Source organism: Macaca nemestrina, chromosome 6 (assembly GCF_043159975.1).
Source record: "Macaca nemestrina isolate mMacNem1 chromosome 6, mMacNem.hap1, whole genome shotgun sequence".
NCBI lineage: Eukaryota > Metazoa > Chordata > Mammalia > Primates > Cercopithecidae > Macaca > Macaca nemestrina.
The window spans coordinates 41,319,929-41,338,894 of NC_092130.1; the positions used below are offsets into that span (position 1 = coordinate 41,319,929).

At 46.2% G+C, this 18,966-nt stretch overlaps 1 protein-coding gene across 8 annotated transcripts in view; it reads left to right on the forward strand.

The window, feature by feature from the left end:
- LOC105467071 (SIL1 nucleotide exchange factor) overlaps positions 1–18,966 on the forward strand; it is a 253,389-nt gene that overhangs the window by 64,476 nt on the left and 169,947 nt on the right. For 5 of the 8 annotated variants that reach the window (XR_011624653.1, XM_071098351.1, XM_071098355.1 and 2 more), the window contains 2 exons: positions 6,300–6,414; positions 13,303–13,441. Coding sequence is in view for 7 of the 8 variants with exons in the window: in XM_071098351.1 (XP_070954452.1) it covers positions 6,310–6,414; positions 13,303–13,441 (244 nt within the window). In the remaining variant the exon portion in view is untranslated. The remainder of the gene's footprint in view (positions 1–6,299; positions 6,415–13,302; positions 13,442–18,966) is intronic. The other 3 variants (XM_071098353.1, XM_071098357.1, XM_071098354.1) reach the window with 1 other exon arrangement.

The window sequence follows — 18,966 nt, forward strand, 5'->3', positions numbered from 1 at the left end:
AAACAAAACAACCAATAAAAAAATGGAATGATGATTAGATGCTGGGTGCTGGACCAAGTACTTCCTATTCATTGCTTTATTTAATCCTCACTACCAACCTTTGAAGTAGAAATTCTTAATATACCTATTTTATAGGTGAAGAAACTGAGGCCTAGTGAAGTTGTGTCCAAGATCACATAGCTAGGAAGTGGCAGAGCCAAGAATTGGCCTTAGGTCTGTCTGACTCTAAGTCCATGTGTTATACTACCCAGTGTTTTTGTTTCTTTTGTTTCATTCCTTCACTTATAAAATGGAAGTAGGAATTCTTGCCCTTTCACATTTCCCAGGAGATTCGGGAAAACAAATACATGAACATACAGTGTAGGTTAATAACATAAGCATTTTATAAGATGGAATTCCAAGGGCTCCATGGCAGTCTACCGAGTTGGCTCTGCTTGCCCAGGACACTTAGAACCTTTTCCAGTTCTTTCTGTGCTCTGATTCTGAAACTCAGCTACTGCCCATGGGTCCTACCAGGTGTGTCAGAAGCTGCCAGAGACCCAGCAATCCCGCTCCTTCTCCCTTTATTGGCTTCTTGCCATCCTCATCCCATTCTTTTGTTTTCCATTCTGGAGAAAAGACATTAAGGAGAGATGTCTTGTTTACACAGGCCCCAATCCCCATCCCAGTCTTGTCTGAATTGGTGGAAGACAAGAGGCACTGAGAGAGGTGGGGACTGAGTGGCCTCATCCCACCTGCTCCCCAAGCATCTGCTCTGGGATGCAGTAAGCTGGCAATACAGATTGGTGAGTGTATCCAACCTCTGTTTAAGCAGAGGTACAGCCTACAAATGGACACCTTTTTATAGAAAAATGGGCATCGATAGAAAAATGGGCATCTCAAGTACCTTATTATCTCTTTTGTCCCAAAGCCCAAGGATAGTTAAGGAAAGAGTTACTGGTGAAACACTGAAATAGTTTCCCCTTTCCTGGACAGAGTGATGGTATTTTATGTCAGAAGAGGGCCATAAATATAAAGATGTAGGTCTGTCCTCCATTGAAAGTCAAGGATGATGAGAAGGATTTTTTTTTTTTTTTTTTGCGCACAGTATGCAGGGGCCATTGATGAGGTGAACCCAGAGTTTATGCATGGCAAGTGTTTCGGGAATGGCACTATCATCAGGCCAGGTGTGCCAAACTGTGCCTCAATGGGATGCCATGACTTTGGCTTTACTTATGCCAGGGACTGCAGCTGGCTTTTGCTGCTGCTGCTGCCTCTGTCCCTGCTTGTGATGGTAGGCCATCCTGGCAAAGCATAGCTGTGTGCCACTTCCCTTTCCCCTTTTCCCTTCTCCCTCAGCTTTAGCATAAAGCCCAGGGCAGACTATGCCTGCCACTTCTTGAGTAAGGACCAAGACCAGGTGACGTGGCTGCAGGCCAGGCCTTAAAAGGACGGAGAACACTGTTTTCCATGCCTGCTTGCTGCAGAGTTGGTACTTGCTCTTGCTCTCTGAATGCCCCTGTGAAGTCTGAGGAACTATCTCACACCTTTCTCCCAGCCTCACCTAGGTCTCTCCTCAGTCCTCTCAATCCCCCCATCCCTCTCCCACTGCCCAACTCAGCTCCATGTTCTTGTCCTCTCTTTCTCTCTCTCATTCTCTCTCCCTGTTTTGTGGAAAAATATTTAGAGGCAATAACTGGGTCAGGCGTGCAGTCCATGTGGAATTATTGAGGGAAGATGAAGGATCCACTTGTGAATCCATCTCTCATCCTTAGTATTGGCAGAAAATGTTTCTGACAGTGTTAGCGTGTGTGCAGGAGATGGAGACGGCAGGGAGCCCTGTGGGAGCTGCCATTTCTCTCACCCTCCACTCCTCTTCCCACTCCAAGGAGTGGGGGAAGCTGCTGTGTGTGCATCAGCTGCCCCTGACCTCTTCTTCCTCAGTCCCTTCTGGGCCTCCTCTTTCTGCTGATTTGTCTTCTTTGCCCTTGACTATTTCCTTCTCATTTAGCTCTTCCTCCTCTTCTTTTTCCCCAGCACCAGTTTCGTTGTTGATCCCCGGCTGTAAGAAGGGAGCTCATAACTGTGTGTGTGTGTGTGTGTGTGTGTGTGTGTGTGTGTATACACGAGGATCTCATGGAAGGGGAGGGACATCTGTGGCTTTGAGTTAATCTTTGTTTTATTGTACATTGTCTTGATAATACTGTGAGCCCCCTGCTTCTATTCTTTATTCTTTTTTTTTCCCCCACAGCCAAGGCTGCAGCGTTAACAAAAGTATAGAGCAGTACAGGCAGCTCTAGGGTTGTGCCTTCTTAGGAACTGTCGCCCTAGGCCTCCCTAGCCTTCTCCCTCCTGATGTGGTGACCCCTTGCTCATCCTCACCCAGCCTAGCCCCTCTCCTGCTCACACCCAGGGATGACCAGTCACCTATCCAGAACCTAGTGTGGTGCTGTGAACTCAATCCCTGCCTTTCAGTGTGATTGGTGCCCCAGGGAGCCAGGTTGCTGGGGGAAGCTCTCATGGCACTCAGCCGTTCCATTTTGTCGGCAAAAAAAGAGGAGGGGAACTGGCAGAAAGCTAAGGCTTTTGCTGCTGGGTGAGTGTAGCAGCTATTTTTAGTACCCGAGCCTTTGCTTTTCCATTTGGCTGTGCTTTTTTAGCACAGTGCCGGTCCAGCAGGGCTGTTTTCCTTCATGGCTGCAGATGTCCTTAGGGAAAGTTTCTGTCGGCCCCTGAGAAGATGTGGGCTGCGCAGAGGGGTATTGGCTTCTGAGAGTGGGTTCAGGCACGCTTTAGGTCCCACTGCAATCATGCCACAGGTCCAATTTCTTAAGGTGAAGCAGGGAGAAATGTGGCAGGAGTGGGATAGAGAAAAAGTAAACACCACATTCTTCAGAGGTGCTGCCCTGTAATTAACTCACTTAAGCCTCAATTGAGTAAACTGCCTAATGAGGTATACTGGGGCTGGGGGATAATATTAAAACCTCTTATAAGGTCTGGGCTAATACTGACACAGCCTGAATTTTCCTAAGGTTTCTTGCTTATTTTGTTTTTCTTTCTGCCTGCCTTTCCTAGATCATTTGCTAATTTGGATTAAGTTTTCTTGACTTCTATCTTAGTTTACTAGAATATTTTCACTTTTCCAAATAGAAACTCTTCAATATTAAGGAGTAACTCTCCATTTTCCCTTTTCCTTAACTTGGTAACCGCTTTTCTACTTTCTATTAAAATGAATTTGTCTGTTCTAAATATGTTGTATAATCAGAATCATACAATATCTGAGCTTTTGTGTCTGACTTATTTCACTTAAGACAATATTTTCAAGCTTCCATGTTGCAGCATGTATCAGAATTTCATTCCTTTTATGGCTGAATAATATTCCATTGTATGTATATACCACATTTTGAAAATTCATCTTTTGATGGCCCTTGGATTGTTTCCACCTTTTGGGTATTGTGAATAATGCTACAACGAACATTGATGTACATATATCTGTTTGAGTCCCTGTTTTCGATTCTTTGGGGGATATGCCTAGGAGTGGAATTGCCGGGACATATGGTAATTCTATATTTAGCTTTCTGAGGAGCCACCAAACTATTCTCAAGTGGCTGCACTGTTTTATATCTACACCAGCAATGTACGAGGGTTCCAGTTAATCCATGTCTTTACCAACACTTGTTATTTTACTTAAAAAACATTACAGCCGTCATTGTGGGTGTGAAGTGGTGTATCGTTGTGGTTTTGATTTGCATTTCCCTCATGGTTAATGATGTTGAGAACATTTTCATGTCTCTATTGGCCATTTGTATATCTTCTTTGGAGAAATGTTTATTCAAGTCCTTTGCCCATTTTTATTTAAAATTTTTTTTTTTAGTGACAGAATCTCACTCTGTTGCCCAGACTGGAGCACAGTGACATTATCATAGCTCACTGAGGCCTCAAACTCCTGGGCTCAAGAGATCTCACCTGAGCCTCCTAAGTAGCTGGGACTACAGGTGCACACCACCACACCTGGCTAATTTTTTAAATTTTTAGTTTTTTTTTTTTTTTTTAGAGAAGATGGCTAGCTATATTGCTCAGGCTGTTCTTGAACTCCTGCCTTTGCCCATTTTTAAATTGGGATGCTTGTCTTTTTATTGTTGAGATTTAGGAATTCTCAACACGTTCTGGACAATATACCCATAACAGACATGTGATTTATAAATATTTTCTCCCATTCTGTCTTTTCACTACTTTGATAGTATCCTTTGAGACCCAAAAACTTTTTAATTTTGATGAAGTCCAGTTTATCTGTTTTTCTTTTGTTGCCTATGCTTTTGGTGTTATATTTAAGAAACTATTGACAAATCCAAGGTTGTTAAGATTACATCTATGTTTCCGTCTAAGTTTTATGCTTTTAGCTCTTAAATGTAAGTCTTTGATTCATTTCTAGTTAGTTTTTATAAATGATATAAGGTAAGGGTCCAACTTGACTCTTTTTTTTTTTAAATTTTTTTATTTTTTTGAGATGGAGTCTCTCTCTGTTGCCCAGGCTGGAGTGCAGTGGCACAATCTTGGCTCACTTCAAGTTCCGCCTCCCAGGTTCATGCCATTCTCTGGCCTCAGCCTCCTGAGTAGCTGGGACTACAGGTGCCTGCCACCATGCCCAGCTAATTTTTTGTGTTTTTAGTAGAGATGGGGTTTCACTGTGTTAGCCAGGATGTTCTCGATTTCCTGACCTCGTGATCCGCCTGCCTCAGCCTCTCAAAGTGCTGGGATTATAGGCGTGAGCCACCGCGCCTGGCCCCAACTTCACTCTTATACATGTGGATATCCAGTTGTCCCAGTACCGTTTGTTAGACTGTCCTTTCTCCATTGAATGGTCTTGGCACCATTGTCAAAAATTGACCATATATGAGATTATTTCTGGACTCTCAATTTTATTCCATTGGTCTGTCCATCCTTATGCCAGTATCACCCTTTGATTACAGTAGCTTTGTAGTAAGTTTTGAAATCAGGAAGAGTGAGTCCTCTAACTTCTTTTACTTTCTTAGATGGGTACTCACTCTGTCGCCCAGGTTGTAGTGCAGTGGCGTGATCTCAGCTCACTGCAACCTTCGCCTCCCAGGCTCAAGCAATCCTCCCACCTCAGCCTCCTGGGTAGCTGGGACTACAGGCGTGTACCAGCACACCCAGAAATATTTTGTATTTTTGGTAGAGATGGGGTTTTGCCATGTTGCCCAGGCTGGCCTTGAACTCTGGAGCTCAGGCATTCCACCCACTGGCCTCCTAAAGTGCTGGGATTATAGGTGTGAGCCACTAAACCCAGCCCTTTCTTCATTTTTGAGATTGTTTTGGCTATTCTGGGTCCCCTAAAATTTCATATGAGTTTTAGGATGAGTTTCTCCATTGGGATTTTAACAGAGATTGCTCTGAATCTGTATGTTGCTTTGGGTAGTATTGTTATTAATAGTATGAAGTCTCTAATTCATGAACATGGGATGTCCTTCCATCCTTATATTCTTTTAATTTTTTTTTGGAGGATTGGGGTCTCACTCTGTCACCCAGGCTGGAGTGCAGTGGTATAGTCATGGGTCACTACAGCCTCAACCTCTGGGGCTCAAGTGGTCTTCCTGCCTCAGCCTCCTATGTAGCTGGGACTACAGGCTCACACCACTGTGCCTAGCTAATTCTTTTTTTTTTTTTTTTTTTTTGTGGAGACAGGGTCTCACTGTGTTGTGCAGGCTGGTCTTGAACTGCTGGCCTCAAGGGATCCCCCCACCTTTGCCTGTCCTTTTTAATAGCTACTGGGGCTTGTACTTTGATTTGTTTGACTGTTTGAAAGGTGATGTGAGAGGTTTTGTGACTTGGAAATATTGAACTTTGCTGTCTTAGAGGATATTGATGCCATCTGTCTTCAGGTAGGATAATGGGTGTGTTTTAGAAGTGGGTGGTTACAAACGCTAATGTGGATTTGCACCCATGTTAGTTCACACACAGATCAGTTGGTTAGTTTCCCTCTCTCCTTATCATAGTCAAGACCACCCGCCACAACCTGATAACAAGTTCTAATGAAGAAGGAAGGGACCAGGGCTGTGATAGCTCATGCAAGAGTCCTGATTGACTGTATGGTTCTAGCCAGGGCATATCTCTTATTGGATGGCTGGATCCACCATGGGAGATAGAGGTTTCAGAATTATCTAGAAGTGGTAGAAGACTCATTATACCTCTATGCAGGAAATGTCTGACATGTGAGCAAGTGATGACACGGGAATCACAGTGAGGGGGAATCAAGCACTAGCTTTTCATTGACCTTCTGTTTTCTGTGCTTGCACCTGCAGGTCCCTGACTATGGCTCTCCAGAGCCTGCCTTCATCTAGGATGGCTCCTCTGGCCATACTGCTTGGGCTGCTGATGGCTGCCTGCTTCACCTTCTGCCTCAGTCATCAGAACCCGGTAAATGTCTTTATTGCAAGTGGGAGGGATCCTCGATGAGGTCTTGAGAAGGCCTCCCTGTCACCAGGGCTGCTGTGGGAGTAGGGTGGGCTTTTATGTTTCTTTCTTATGTGAGTGTGGCTGGCAGTGGATCATGGAGTAGGTAGACTTCTTCCTCCCCATCCCTGTGTCTTCTGGCTTCTGTTTAAAGCTTATGGCACAGTTTCCCTTTGGGGAAAAGATGATGATGATGATAAATTAATAATTATAATCTTCCATGTACCAAACCTTGTAGTGAGTGCTTTATATATTTTTTCATTTAATCCTCCCAACAGGCCGGGCGCGGTGGCTCAAGCCTGTAATCCCAGCACTTTGGGAGGCCGAGACGGGCGGATCACGAGGTCAGGAGATCGAGACCATCCTGGCGAACACGGTGAAACCCCGTCTCTACTAAAAAAATACAAAAAACTAGCCGGGCGAGGTGGCGGGCGCCTGTAGTCCCAGCTACACAGGAGGCTGAGGCAGGAGAATGGCGTAAACCCGGGAGGCGGAGCTTGCAGTGAGCTGAGATCCGGCCACTGCGCTCCAGCCCCGGCGACAGAGGGAGACTCCGTCTCAAAAAAAAAAAAAAAAAAAAAAAAAAATCCTCCCAACAACACTATGAATTAGGCAGCTGCAGTTTTTATCCTCCTTTTAAGGAGAAGACTAAGACTCAGAGACATTAGGTAACTTGGCCGAAATCACACAGCCAGCTTGTGAGAGCTGTGAATGTCAGGATTCTTCCCAAAAGCTGAGTGCCTGTGTGGTGGGCATCAGTTCCAAGTAAGACTCTTTTTCTTCCTCTCCTCCTCTCTCCCTTGTACTTTCTCAGTTCATCTCCATCTCTGTATCCTCCTTCCTTTTGTCTATAGCTCCCTGTTCTTTCTGGGCCACACTTCATTAACCTAGAGCTTACTGCTCCGGGCTTCTGCCATTGCCACTGGCAGGAGGAGAATGCCCGAAAAGGCCCTGAGCGTGGCCTGGCTGCAGCACAATACGGTTCCTGGCCCTGTTTACTTGGCTTGTCCCAGCAACGGCCTGCCCTTGACCAGCTCCTAATGCCCTCCCTCTCTTCTCCCTTGATAAGCTCCCACTGTCAGTTATTTGACAGTTTCACCCTCCCCTGGCCACCTTCCCCAACCCCAGGGCTCCCACTAAATGTTGGATAAAGCGCTGGAAGCTCTGGAGCGGGAGGTCCTTGAAGTGCAAATGACAATTGTGATGAATTTAATAACAATCCAGCTTAGCTGTGGTTCACCTCTGGCTCATGGCAAGCTTCCACCTTCTCTCTGAAATCATTTGTTTCCTCTCTGCCTTTCCCCCCACTTTGTGGAGCAGGAGAAAACATACAGTTGGGAGTCACGAGTCCTTTTGAGTTTTTAATGCCCTCTGAGATCCTGTTGGTGCTGTTTATTTGCCTCTTCTTCAAGGACAGTGAGAATGGGATTCCAGGGGCCCCTGAGAATGGGACTGGCTACAGCATGAGGTTGGGGCTGTCTCTGGCATAGATTGGCGGTGGAATGGCCCAGAAAAGAGCCTTGAGGGACCAGGGCTTTGTCCCCTCCCCAACTTGTAGCTCATGAGGATGCCGTGCTCCCCATCGTGAGCTTTAGCAGATGCACAATTAACAAAGGCATGCTGATGAATTTACTTAAGGACTGAGTTAGGAAGTCCCTTTTGGATAATAGTCCAACCAAATAGATGAGCTTTCAGAGCATAATTATTCTGGCCCATTTATATTAGCTCTATTGAGTCTAGTCTCAGAAAAATGTTAATACTGACTTTCATCAACAGAAGCTGCTTTTATCCTTATGTCTGTTCCTAAGCTGTATACATTTGTCATAATCTTTTATCATGTGCTAAGCACAAGTAGGAGTTGAAGCATCTTTTCTCTCATACCATAAAAATTGTTGCCCTGATGTCATTTAAAATCTAAATTATGCAGCCAGCCACCTTCAGAACAGTGAAAATGGGGTGGAGGTGGTTATGATCCTTTCTTCAGAGCCCGGAGTCCAGGTAAGTGCTCCTGATGACCTGGAATTGTCCTCCCCAAAGGCAGTGGGGCAGGTTCATGCCCACCCAGGAAAGGCTGGCTGTGTGTATCACAGTATGATCTGGAGCCAGCTTTCCTTCCTGGCTCCTGCTGCGGTACTTCCCTGGGATGCCACATCTTAGGAGGCATGTAGATGCTGAAGGGCTGTGGTTGTGTGTTACTGGTCTTTGAAAAGGTGGTGAACAATGAGGCAGGTACAGTAGTGGAGCCTTGTGGAGGAAGCACAGGCCCTTCGTAAGATCCCTTTTGCCTCACACTTTGGCAATTTGACTCTTTCTGAGCTTTGTTTCCTAATCTGTAAAACAGGGTTGGTATCTTCCTCTTAAGGTTTTAGTGTAGATTAAATGTGATTATATATAAAGCACCTGGCATTGAAACTGGCACAATATGGCCAATAAATGGTTAATGAATGTCAGCTGTTGTTTTTTTAGTATGGGGGTGCTGCTTCTATGGTTTAATTTGGGCTGTGTCAGGCAGGCTTCTGTCCCAAAATGTTGCCCTGGCAGTCTGTCTCTGTTACAGTGTCTGTCAACCCACCATTAGAGATTCATTCATTCTCTTGGATCTTGAAGGCTTTGGTTTTTAAGAATCTCTTATTCAGATACAAGCGCAAGGAAGTGTGACATGGTAAGCTGTTGTCAGCTAACACCTTAGCTAGGATTTCTTGCCAGTCACTTGAGAGGAAATTGGTATTTGGAATGATGGTGATAGGGAGAAGAGAGCGCTGATGATCCAGCATGGAAGGGAGCCCTGAGGAGCCAGCTGGGAAGGCACCAGAGCACGGGGTTTACTTCATGGCCGACCAAGGGCTGGCCTGCCTCCCTCTCTCCTGTTCAGGACACTGCCTAGGCAGATTGAGGCTAGTTGTGCTTGTTCTTACTCTGGGACTGTGGTTTCTTACCTGGCCCATGGAAGTCTTTGCCAAGGAAGGGCATGTGCTGGTAGATATGCTAAAGCGATCTTAATGTCCCAGCATCATTCCCTCAGCTCTCAGGGCACAACTTATTAGGACATCTGACCAAAAAAGAATCATAGAAGTGAGTCAAAACTTATGTATGGGCTTTGGAGCCAGGCAGGTCTGGACTTCAGTCTCTGCTGTGCTTTTCTGAGCAGTGTGATTTTGAAAAGCCCCGTATCTGTCCTCCTATGGGACTAATATGATGTGCTTCACAGATGAGACTTGGATAAATTGAGGCATGGAAGGCATCTTGCCCCGGTGCCTGACATATGATCAGGGCTTAATAAACGGTAGCTACTATTATCGTTACAACCTCATCCTCTTGATGCTGCTTTTTCTCAAAACGTTTTCTGAAACTCTGCTTTTGAACTCACTGTCCAGCCTGTGGTGTGTTCATATCACTGAACCTCTCTCGATGCTTCTGAGCCCTTGGCCTTTGAGGATAGTTAGGTGTGATTTGGGCAGAGCATCTAAAGACTCTCATAGCCAGGTCTGGTGAACAGGGTGAGCACAGATAGGGGAGAACCAATTTTGTGTCAATCCCCACTAAAAATCGAGGTGTACTTTAAAATGTACTTTTAAATGTACAGATTTTGTGTTTGCGTCTTAAAATCTGGTTCAAACATGATACCTAGAGGAGGTGCAAAAAACATTTTGAACAGTGACAGGATTGTTGCAAAGGAGTCTGGCCTCCTTAGGACTTGAAGCATGTAGCTCAGCGGTTCATCAGTCTCATTCTCTCCCTCCTTCTCGAATCCACTCTGTTAATCTTGTTAATGAAATCTAGAAAAAGAGGCTTTCCCAACCCTTAGCAGTTAAATGAACATCAGCCTACCTCGATTTTGAAGGGCTTCCTGTGCTACCTTCTTATCACCATCTCCCTTGCCGCTCTCTGCTTCTCTTGATGAGAATTTGGCTGCTTGCTTACAGCCTGCCAAGAATTACCCGGCTAATAGGTAAACAAGGATTGAGGCTGGGCATGGTGGCTCATGCCTGTAATCCCAGCACTTTGGGAGGCAGAGGAGGGAGGATTGCTTAAGTCTAGGAGTTCAAGACCAGCCTAGGAAACATAGGGAGCCCTTGTCTCTACTAAAATTTTTTTTTTTAAAAAGGTTGCAAATTGATGCTTAGATATTTTAGTTTGGCCCTCTTAGTGTTCTAAAAATAAGAACATTTCACATAAAAATCTGGATTTCTGTTTTCAAGTCGAATGCCTGCGTGACAGTGGTAGACCAGCTGAGTAGCAGCTGCTTCCCTGAGTCAAGGCAGGAGGACTCCAGTTTCTACAGTCCCACCACTCCCTGTTGTTTACACCTGGTCCACTGATATACCTGCATCCCTGCCTGGCCCCTGGGACATTTCATTGACACACCTCCAAGGTAAATTTTACTGACTTTCTCCTCGTCCCACAGTCTAATGCTTCTGACCAGGGCTGATCCTAGTGTATATAGGCTCTGGGTACTTAGCAGACAGGGTGGTCTTTGTTGTGGAATATGAGGTGAGCACCTGCAGCAGACTCACGTGCTTTGGGCTTTCCTCAGTCTAAGGCACCCAGAAGACACACCTGCCTATGGGAAGGGGCATTCATTCATCTATTTGTTCAGCAGTTTCAAACTAAGCGCTGTGCTAGGCATGGGGGTGATGAAGGAGACTGACATGGTGCTTGCCCTCTAGAAACTCAGCTTGTTGGAAGTCCTTGATGTCCATGTCCTCAGAATGGAGGGTGCCTCTTGCCAGTGTGTCTTCTCTGTAGTCTCATAAGCACACCTATTCTTCTATTCCTAGTTTCCTTTTGAGCTCAGATTTGGGCAAACTTTTAAGTTAAAGGGATAGGAGGGGTTTGAGGCACCAGGCTACGCAGGTGACATGCTTGAATGATGCCATATTGTATAGTCACTCCTGGATGTCACAACACAGCCTGGAATCTATGACTGCCTTTATAAGTAATAACAGTAACAGCCACCACATACCCAAGGCCAGTGGTTTACAATGTAGTACCTCATTTAACTATGAGCTAGATGTTGTTATTATTTTCATGTTGAAGATATGGAAACTGAAACTTAGTTAAAAAACTTTTCCTGAGTCACAAGAAACTGGGATTTGAATTATTCCAGCATCTTAACCACTATGCTGGAGTCAGTGCCTCTCATAACTATGCATATAACATCTCCCAGGTGTGGTTAGATTTGAGAGCTTCTTCTTGCCAAGATATTTCCTTACTGGTCTTAGTAAGGCCTGAAATTCTGTCATCTAAATTTCATGCCTTTATTTCTTGTTAAACAGTAAAAATTCTTGGAGGGGCTCTACATTGTCATCACCAGCACCTTAACATTTTAACCTTTCCTCTGGCAACTAAAGATCAGACATTGAGGGACCCAGGCAGGAGGGAGTCCTTATCTGGAGTAAGGCACTTTTTTTTTTTTTTTTTTTTTTGAGACAGGGTCTTGCTCTGTCACCCAGGCTGAAGTGTGGTGGTGCCATCTCAGGTAACTGCAGCCTCTGGTTCCTGGGCTCTAACGATCCTCTTGGCTCAGCCGCCCAAGTCTCTGGGACTATAGGTGTGCACCACCACGCCTGGCTAGTTTTTTTGTGTTTTTTGTAGAGATGGGGTTTTGACGTGTTGCCCAGGCTGGTCTTGAACTCTTGGGTTCAAACAATCCACCCACCTTGGCCTCTCAAAGTGCTGGGATTACAGGCATGAGCCTCCGCACCCGGCGGAGAACGAGGTGTTATTTGAAAGTTAAATAACTTTCCAGATGTATGCATATAACATCTCGCAGGTGTAGTTAGCATTGTTGGGAGACCAAAACGAGATCTATGTAAAGTACCCAGCACGGGTTTGGGCTCACAGGAAGATTCCGAGAAATATACTTTTTGTTACTAAGGGTGAGATTGGCAAGCAGAGAAAAAGTGATGACAGGGGAGGTGGGCAGGCTGAAATACCTCCCCATGTGCTAATGTGGGTTCCTCCTTGTTTTCCCAAATGTAATTTCCCAGAGCTCTGGAACCCTCTGGTTCGAATTTCCTGAGGCCTTATTACTTTTTTTGCAAGAACAGGTTTAAAAATGGGATAGGAAGGATGAGAGTCCAGGAAAGAGCAAAATGAATAATACTTTGTATTTATCTTTCATCGCTGTCTCCTGAGCTGAGAATGCTCCAGAGACACCATCTCATTAATCCTCTATGTTCTGCACAGGGTGGAAGGAAACAGGTTTTAGGAAGTGGTTTCCAACCTGAGCGTCTTCCTCCCTCAGCCCAGCTGGATTCTCACCTTCCCACTTGCACCCTTCCTCTGTGGTTTGCAGTGGCTCATAGGCACACTGGGGAATTGTGCCCTGCTGGGATGCTTGGGAATCAGCTGGGCCTTAGCTGCCAGCTTTTGTGCATCTGTAGTGGCCATTTGAGGCCTTACTCTCCCATTCATTTATGTGTTTTTTTCTTTTCTAAATATGTGTATTTTTATTGTAAAAATAATACGTACGAGTTTTAAACATCAAACAGTATAATAGCATGTCAAAAAGTAAAAGGCTTTTATTGTTTCCTTTTGCCAGCCCCTGTCCCTAATGTGTTCCCTTAACACGTTCAAGATACCATGGAATCTTCTAGAGTCATTCCCTATGTGTTTTCAAAAGTACCACATACACACAGGACAGCATGCTGCATTCATTTAGCCATATCACCTCACATGTGCTGGTTCTGAGGCTGACCTTGTAAAAGGAACTGTGAGTGTCCAGACATGTGTGGCTGTGGGGTATAGGGGGGCATGGAGGAAAAGAACGTGCCACCCTAGGCCATTTTTTTTCCTGCTTACCTGGGCGCCTAGTTGCAGTGGGTCATTCCCTGTGTTTTCTTTTCTCAGAAGGAGTTTGCCCTGACCAACCCGGAGAAGAGCAGCACCAAAGAAACAGAGAGAAGAGAAACCAAAGCAGAGGAGGAGCTGGACGCGGAAGTCCTGGAGGTGTTCTACCCGACGCATGAGTGGCAGGCCCTTCGGCCAGGTATCAGGCCCAGCCCTGTCCCCACAAAACACACTCTGAATTCAAACTGTGTATGTCCTTTGTCCCCACAGGGCTGCTCCTTCAGGCTGCTCCTCTCTGGCCTGCAGGAGGGAAAGAGCATGGTCTGTCAGAGTGGTATCTGCTGCTGCAGGGCTCAGGGACCTTCATTTTCCAGCAGAACAGAGATTGCAGTGTCTTAGTGCCCTGGAAGGAAGGCAGGTGGTGGGTGGCTGTGGTTTCTGAGCAAGTGATTGAAAACTTTCTTTCCCTGCACTTCTGAAGCACCGGAGAGGCACTGACATGTGCCTCGCTCTGCAAATGCTATTTTGGGCTCTGCTGCTTGGCTCAGTGCTGCTGAAATATTGTTCCTGGGAGAGTCCTGAGCGCCAGTGTGGGGCAGGTGTGTTCTGTTGTTAAAGGAACCTGTGCCGAGAAACGGGCTGGTCCTGGCCTGGTTTTTAAATAGTGCATCCTCAGAAGGAACACTATTCTAACCCTTTTGTGAGCCTGGGCCCAGGGCTTAAAATAATGAGAATAGTCAACAATTGCAGAGTCTTCACCATATTCAGGTACTGTACTAGGTGCTTCATATGGGTAATCCTGTTCAATTTTCACAATAATAGGAACTATTATTATCTTTATGTTCAGATGAAAGCATTGAGGCTCAGTGAGGTTAGGTAACTTGTCCTATGTCTTCCAGCTAACTTGCCCTATGCCATTGACCCCAGAGCCTGGGCCCACTCTCTTCCCACTTCTTCCCAGTCCTGGCTGTCCTTGGCTGGAGCCTACTACACTGACACTTGGGACTGTTCTCAGGAGTGGCAAGGTGGATGGCAAGCCCTGGCAGCTGCCACAGTGTAGTTTCATCAGCTTCTTGCCGATATTCATCACCATGTCCTCACTGCCCCCACTGCTGCTGTGCTGGCAGGCCAGCATTTGCTGTGCCAGCCAGCTTTCTGGTAGCAATATTGCTCCTGCTGTGTTTGCACATGGGTAGTTGCTGCCACAGAAGAGTGATGAAGCACCAAGGAAGCCAGGTGGGAGCTAATGGCATTGAGCAGAGGGAACTTTTAGGAATAGAGGTATTGGGTTCAGCAGATCCAACCTCTGCCTGCCACCACCCACCCCTCCCCAACCTGACTTCACTTGAGAACTGAGCCCCACTGGTCTTTAAGGACTAAAACGAGAGGCTCTCAGGGATAGGGCGTGGAAGATGTGGACTATATCCACGATTTTATATATATAGTGTTGCTTTTACCACTTTTATTTTTTTTGAGACAGGGTCTTGCTCTGTCACCCAGGCTGGAGTGCCATGTTGCGATTCTCGGCTCACTGCAACCTCTGCCTCCTGGGCTCAAGTGATCCTCCCACCTCAGCCTCCAGAGTAGCTGGGACTATAGGCTCAAGCCACCACACCCAGCTAATTTTTGTATTTTTTTGTAGAGACTGGGTTTTGCCATGTTGCCCAGGCTAGTCTTGAACTCCTGAGCTTGAGCAATCCACCTGCCTCAACCTGCCAAAGTCCTAGGATTACAGACATGAGCCACCGCACCTGGCCTTCTTGTACCACTTTTAACCATGCAAGTTCCTGGAGCAGATGGAAGTCAGTGTCCTGTGGCCTTGACTCCTACCCTATCTGTTTCTGTGGTTGAGTTAGTAGCTCCCTTCAACCAGTAGCATCCTGGTTCATGTTGCAGACTGAGCAATGTTGATGGTTCTGACCCTGGCCCCTTGCCCAACCCTCTGGGCAGTGGGGCTGCTATTAATGGCTAAAAAGAGCCCCTCTCTGTGTCCTTGGGGAGGGATAGCCAGAGCTTGTGTGACAAGAGTGAGCTGTGGACTCTGAGAGACTCCCAGAGAATTGGAGTAGAGCACTGATTTTTATAGTTAACTTGATGTTTCATTGACATCACCCTCTGCCTTGGAGTTTCTCAAGAGTCCCTGTTAAACTCTTCTGCACAAAATTCTTTTGGAGTTGTCTGAAAGAAGAAAGAGAAGGAAAGAGAAGAAAGAGGTGGAAGATATGTATAGTCCTTATCTTCCACGCCCTATCCCTGAGAGCCTCTGGTTTTAGTCCTTAAGGACCAGTGGGGCTCAGTTCTCAAGTGAAGCCAGGTTGGGGAGGTGTGGGTGGTGGTAGGCAGAGGTCGGGTGTGTTGCAGTTGCACCCAAACACAGAGGCCCTGTAATTCAGAGGGCAAAGCAACTCCGATTCCAGTCATGCCTGCCCCATCCCAGGAGCATTTTTTGCCCACACTGCATCTCAAAAGCAGGACTGGTGAGGGGAGGTTAGGTGGGAGGCTTGTTTTGGCCTCAGTATCTGATGTGGAGTGATTCAGAATCTGATGTCATGGCGTCAGACCAGTGGAGGCCCCAATAAAGGATTGACATGTTTTCTACGTATACTGTTTGGAAACTGACCTTTCAGGGGTCTGTGTGGATAGCTGGCACTTGCCTTCAGCCAGATTATGACACTTAATTTACCACATTCTGAATTCTGTCTGGGCGCTTCCCAACACATCTACCTAAAGGTTAAAAGGAATGTAGCCAGTCCTGGGAACTGGATGGGTTGGTAAATGGGGAGGTGGTATAATTTAGTGGTGAAGAGGACAGACTAGATTCAGCCAGTTTGGGGTTCAAATCCTAGCTTTGCTACTTAGGGGATCTTGGGCAAGTCACAGAATCTTTCTGTTCTTTGATTTTTCCCATTGGTGGCATGGGGGAAGTGTCCTTCCCTGCCTGCTGCAGAGGCTGTTGTATGGAGTGACATGGTAGATGCAAAGCCCTCTGCCTACTTCCTAACATGGAGAAATCGCTCTGTACACATCTGTTCCGATTTTCAGTGGTAAATTCTCCACTTGGCCATCCCTTCAATCCCATTGTGGAATCACTGGATGCCGGTGAGGGTACATGAGCATGTAGGCTTCTGTCCCTGTGACTTTACATGGGGAAGGGAACTTATGATGTGAAGAAGAGACTTGCATGTTCATGAAATGTCCTCCCTCCTTCAACAGATGCTTTGATCAAGGAGCAAGGGTAAGCACAAGCAAAAGGGGTTTGCAGAGTGTTTCCTGTCTAAGAGTCAGTGGCATGGCACAGGAAGATGGTGGACTTTAAGAAAATGGCAAGTTTATATGGACAGTTATTGTCCTTATTGTCCCCAGTTCAGTACCTTCTGTCCCCTCAGGACTCTTCAGGGAGGACCACAGCTCTGTTATCCTTAGGCTCCCAAGAGGGGAACTAGAGTTCGTGGGGTTTTGGCTGTGCTCATTTGAAGGCAAATTTCCAGACTGCCTGCTGCCTGGAACACCAGGCGACAAACTCATGACTTCGTGGGCCTTCCCTGCAGTCCAGGTAGGAATTGGGCCCCAGCCAGTCAGTCCTGGAACAGCTGCAGGTGAATCTCCTGAAGTCTGCCTGCCCCTGTTATTACTGTCAGCATCCTCACTGGGAGCTGCTTGTTCCTAGAAGTGATTTTCCTGTCTCTTTCTTCTGGTTTATTTTGGGATCTACCTCACCTTACGGAGGCACAGCAAGCATTTGAGTGTGGATACAGCATCAGCTGTTCACAAGCAAGCAGAGGAAAGCTGTTTGCTGGCAGGTCCTGTGGGTTCTGGGCAGGGAACTCAGGAATTTGTCCTGGGGCTGAGGACCCCTGAACACTAGGACTTTGTACCTGTGCAGTTGGTATTACAGAATGCCAGTCACAGACACTTCAGTGGGCTCCTGCACCCTGGGCATCTTCTGAGATCCTACTTTGTGCCGGGCATCATCTATAGCCAGAGATATAGGTAATAGCTCACATTTACTGAGCACTGACTCTGCCAGGCATCCTTTGAGGGCAGGTGCTATAACTATCCTCATTTTTACAGATACAACTGAGTCTCAGAAGGAATGACTTAGCCAAACAACCAAAAAGTGGTAGAGTTGGGATTCAAACCTAGATTTGTCTGGCTCTAAGCCCCAGCTCCTAACCGCTGTGCCATACTATCTTCTTGTGTAGCAAAAAGGACATGACCCCTGCCCTCTATCCAGCTCATAATCTCACAAAGGATACAGAGAACAAAGACAAAAACAGCCACCAAAGTATTTTGGATGTCCTGGTGGAAGTGTTTTGTGCTCAGTGAGGGCATAAAGGATGGTATGGCAAGGCCAGAGCCTTCTCTCTTTAACCCTGTGTTCTGTGTGGGGCACTTCATCAAATTTAATGATGCTGAATCTCCAACTCCACCTGCAGCTCTCTTTTTGAGCTGTGTGACCTTGCTCAGGTTGCTTAGAATCTCAGAACCTTAGTTTCCTCATCTGAAGATAGGGATGAAAATATAATACCTACTTCACAGAGATGATGTGAGAATGAAACAAGGTTAATATATGTAAAATGTTCAGCACAGGACCTGACACATAGGCCATATTCAATAAGTGGCTATAGTTGTCATTTAAAAATATATTCCTTTGTTCTGGGCATGGTGGCATACGACTGTAGTCCCAGCTACTCAGGAGGCTGAGGTGGGAGGATTGCTTGAGCCCAGGAGTTTGCATCATTGGTACCTTGGTATCCGTGAATAGCCACTGCATCCAGCCTTGGCAACATAGTCTTTTTAAAAATACATATCTATGTATATACACCTTTGCTACCTCCCTTTCCTTGGGGACATGAAGGGGAAGTGGAGGTAAGGAGGCAGCCCTGGCAGAGGCCCCCTTGTTCTGCTCATTACCCGTGCTGCATGTTGGTCCCATGTGGGCTCAGAGAAGCATAGCCAGCCAGGAGCAGACCTGGGGCTCCTTATTGACCTGATCTGACTCCAGGCGGCTGTGAGAGTCTCTGAAATATTGGCATTAGCACAAAGAGCCCACTCAATGTGAGCACGCAGGAAGCCTGTGCAGGAACACGTTCATATGAGGGGGAAAAAAAAGAGAAAGAAAAAAATCCAAATCATCAACAACTGATGAGAGCAATCCAAGAATTATAGAGCACCAGCCATCTGGTCAGATCATTTCAGATCTGCACGAGCAATAAGAGGGAATTGAATTTTAAAAACCTCATTTATAGTAGACCAACTACTCTGGTTTCAAGTATTTAAGAGAGGAGTCTGATTTCCTGCAGGCCCTGGACATCTGTCTGAAGGAGCACCTGACTCTGGTCTGGGTGACTCTGTGACACTGTTTCTGCTGGGCCTTTGGCTCTTTGCAGCTTTGGAGGGGCGGTGTGGTTCTCCAGTCCTCTGACACCAAGTGGGTGTGTAACAACTCAATTCAAATCTGCCAATGTCTACGTGGAATTAGTCTCAGATCCCTCAAGTTAAAGGGCTAAGTCCATAAGACTGCTTCCATTTCAGATGGCAGTTGCAAGTCCTGGGCCACCCGTATTTCTGACTGACCAGGTATAAACTGGGGATTCTCACAATCTCCTTCTCAGGTTTGACAATAATTTGCTAGAATGGCTCTCAGGAAAACACTTTATGTTTATTGGCTTATTATAAAAATGCAACTCAGTAACAGCCAAATGGAAGAGTTAGATGCACGGG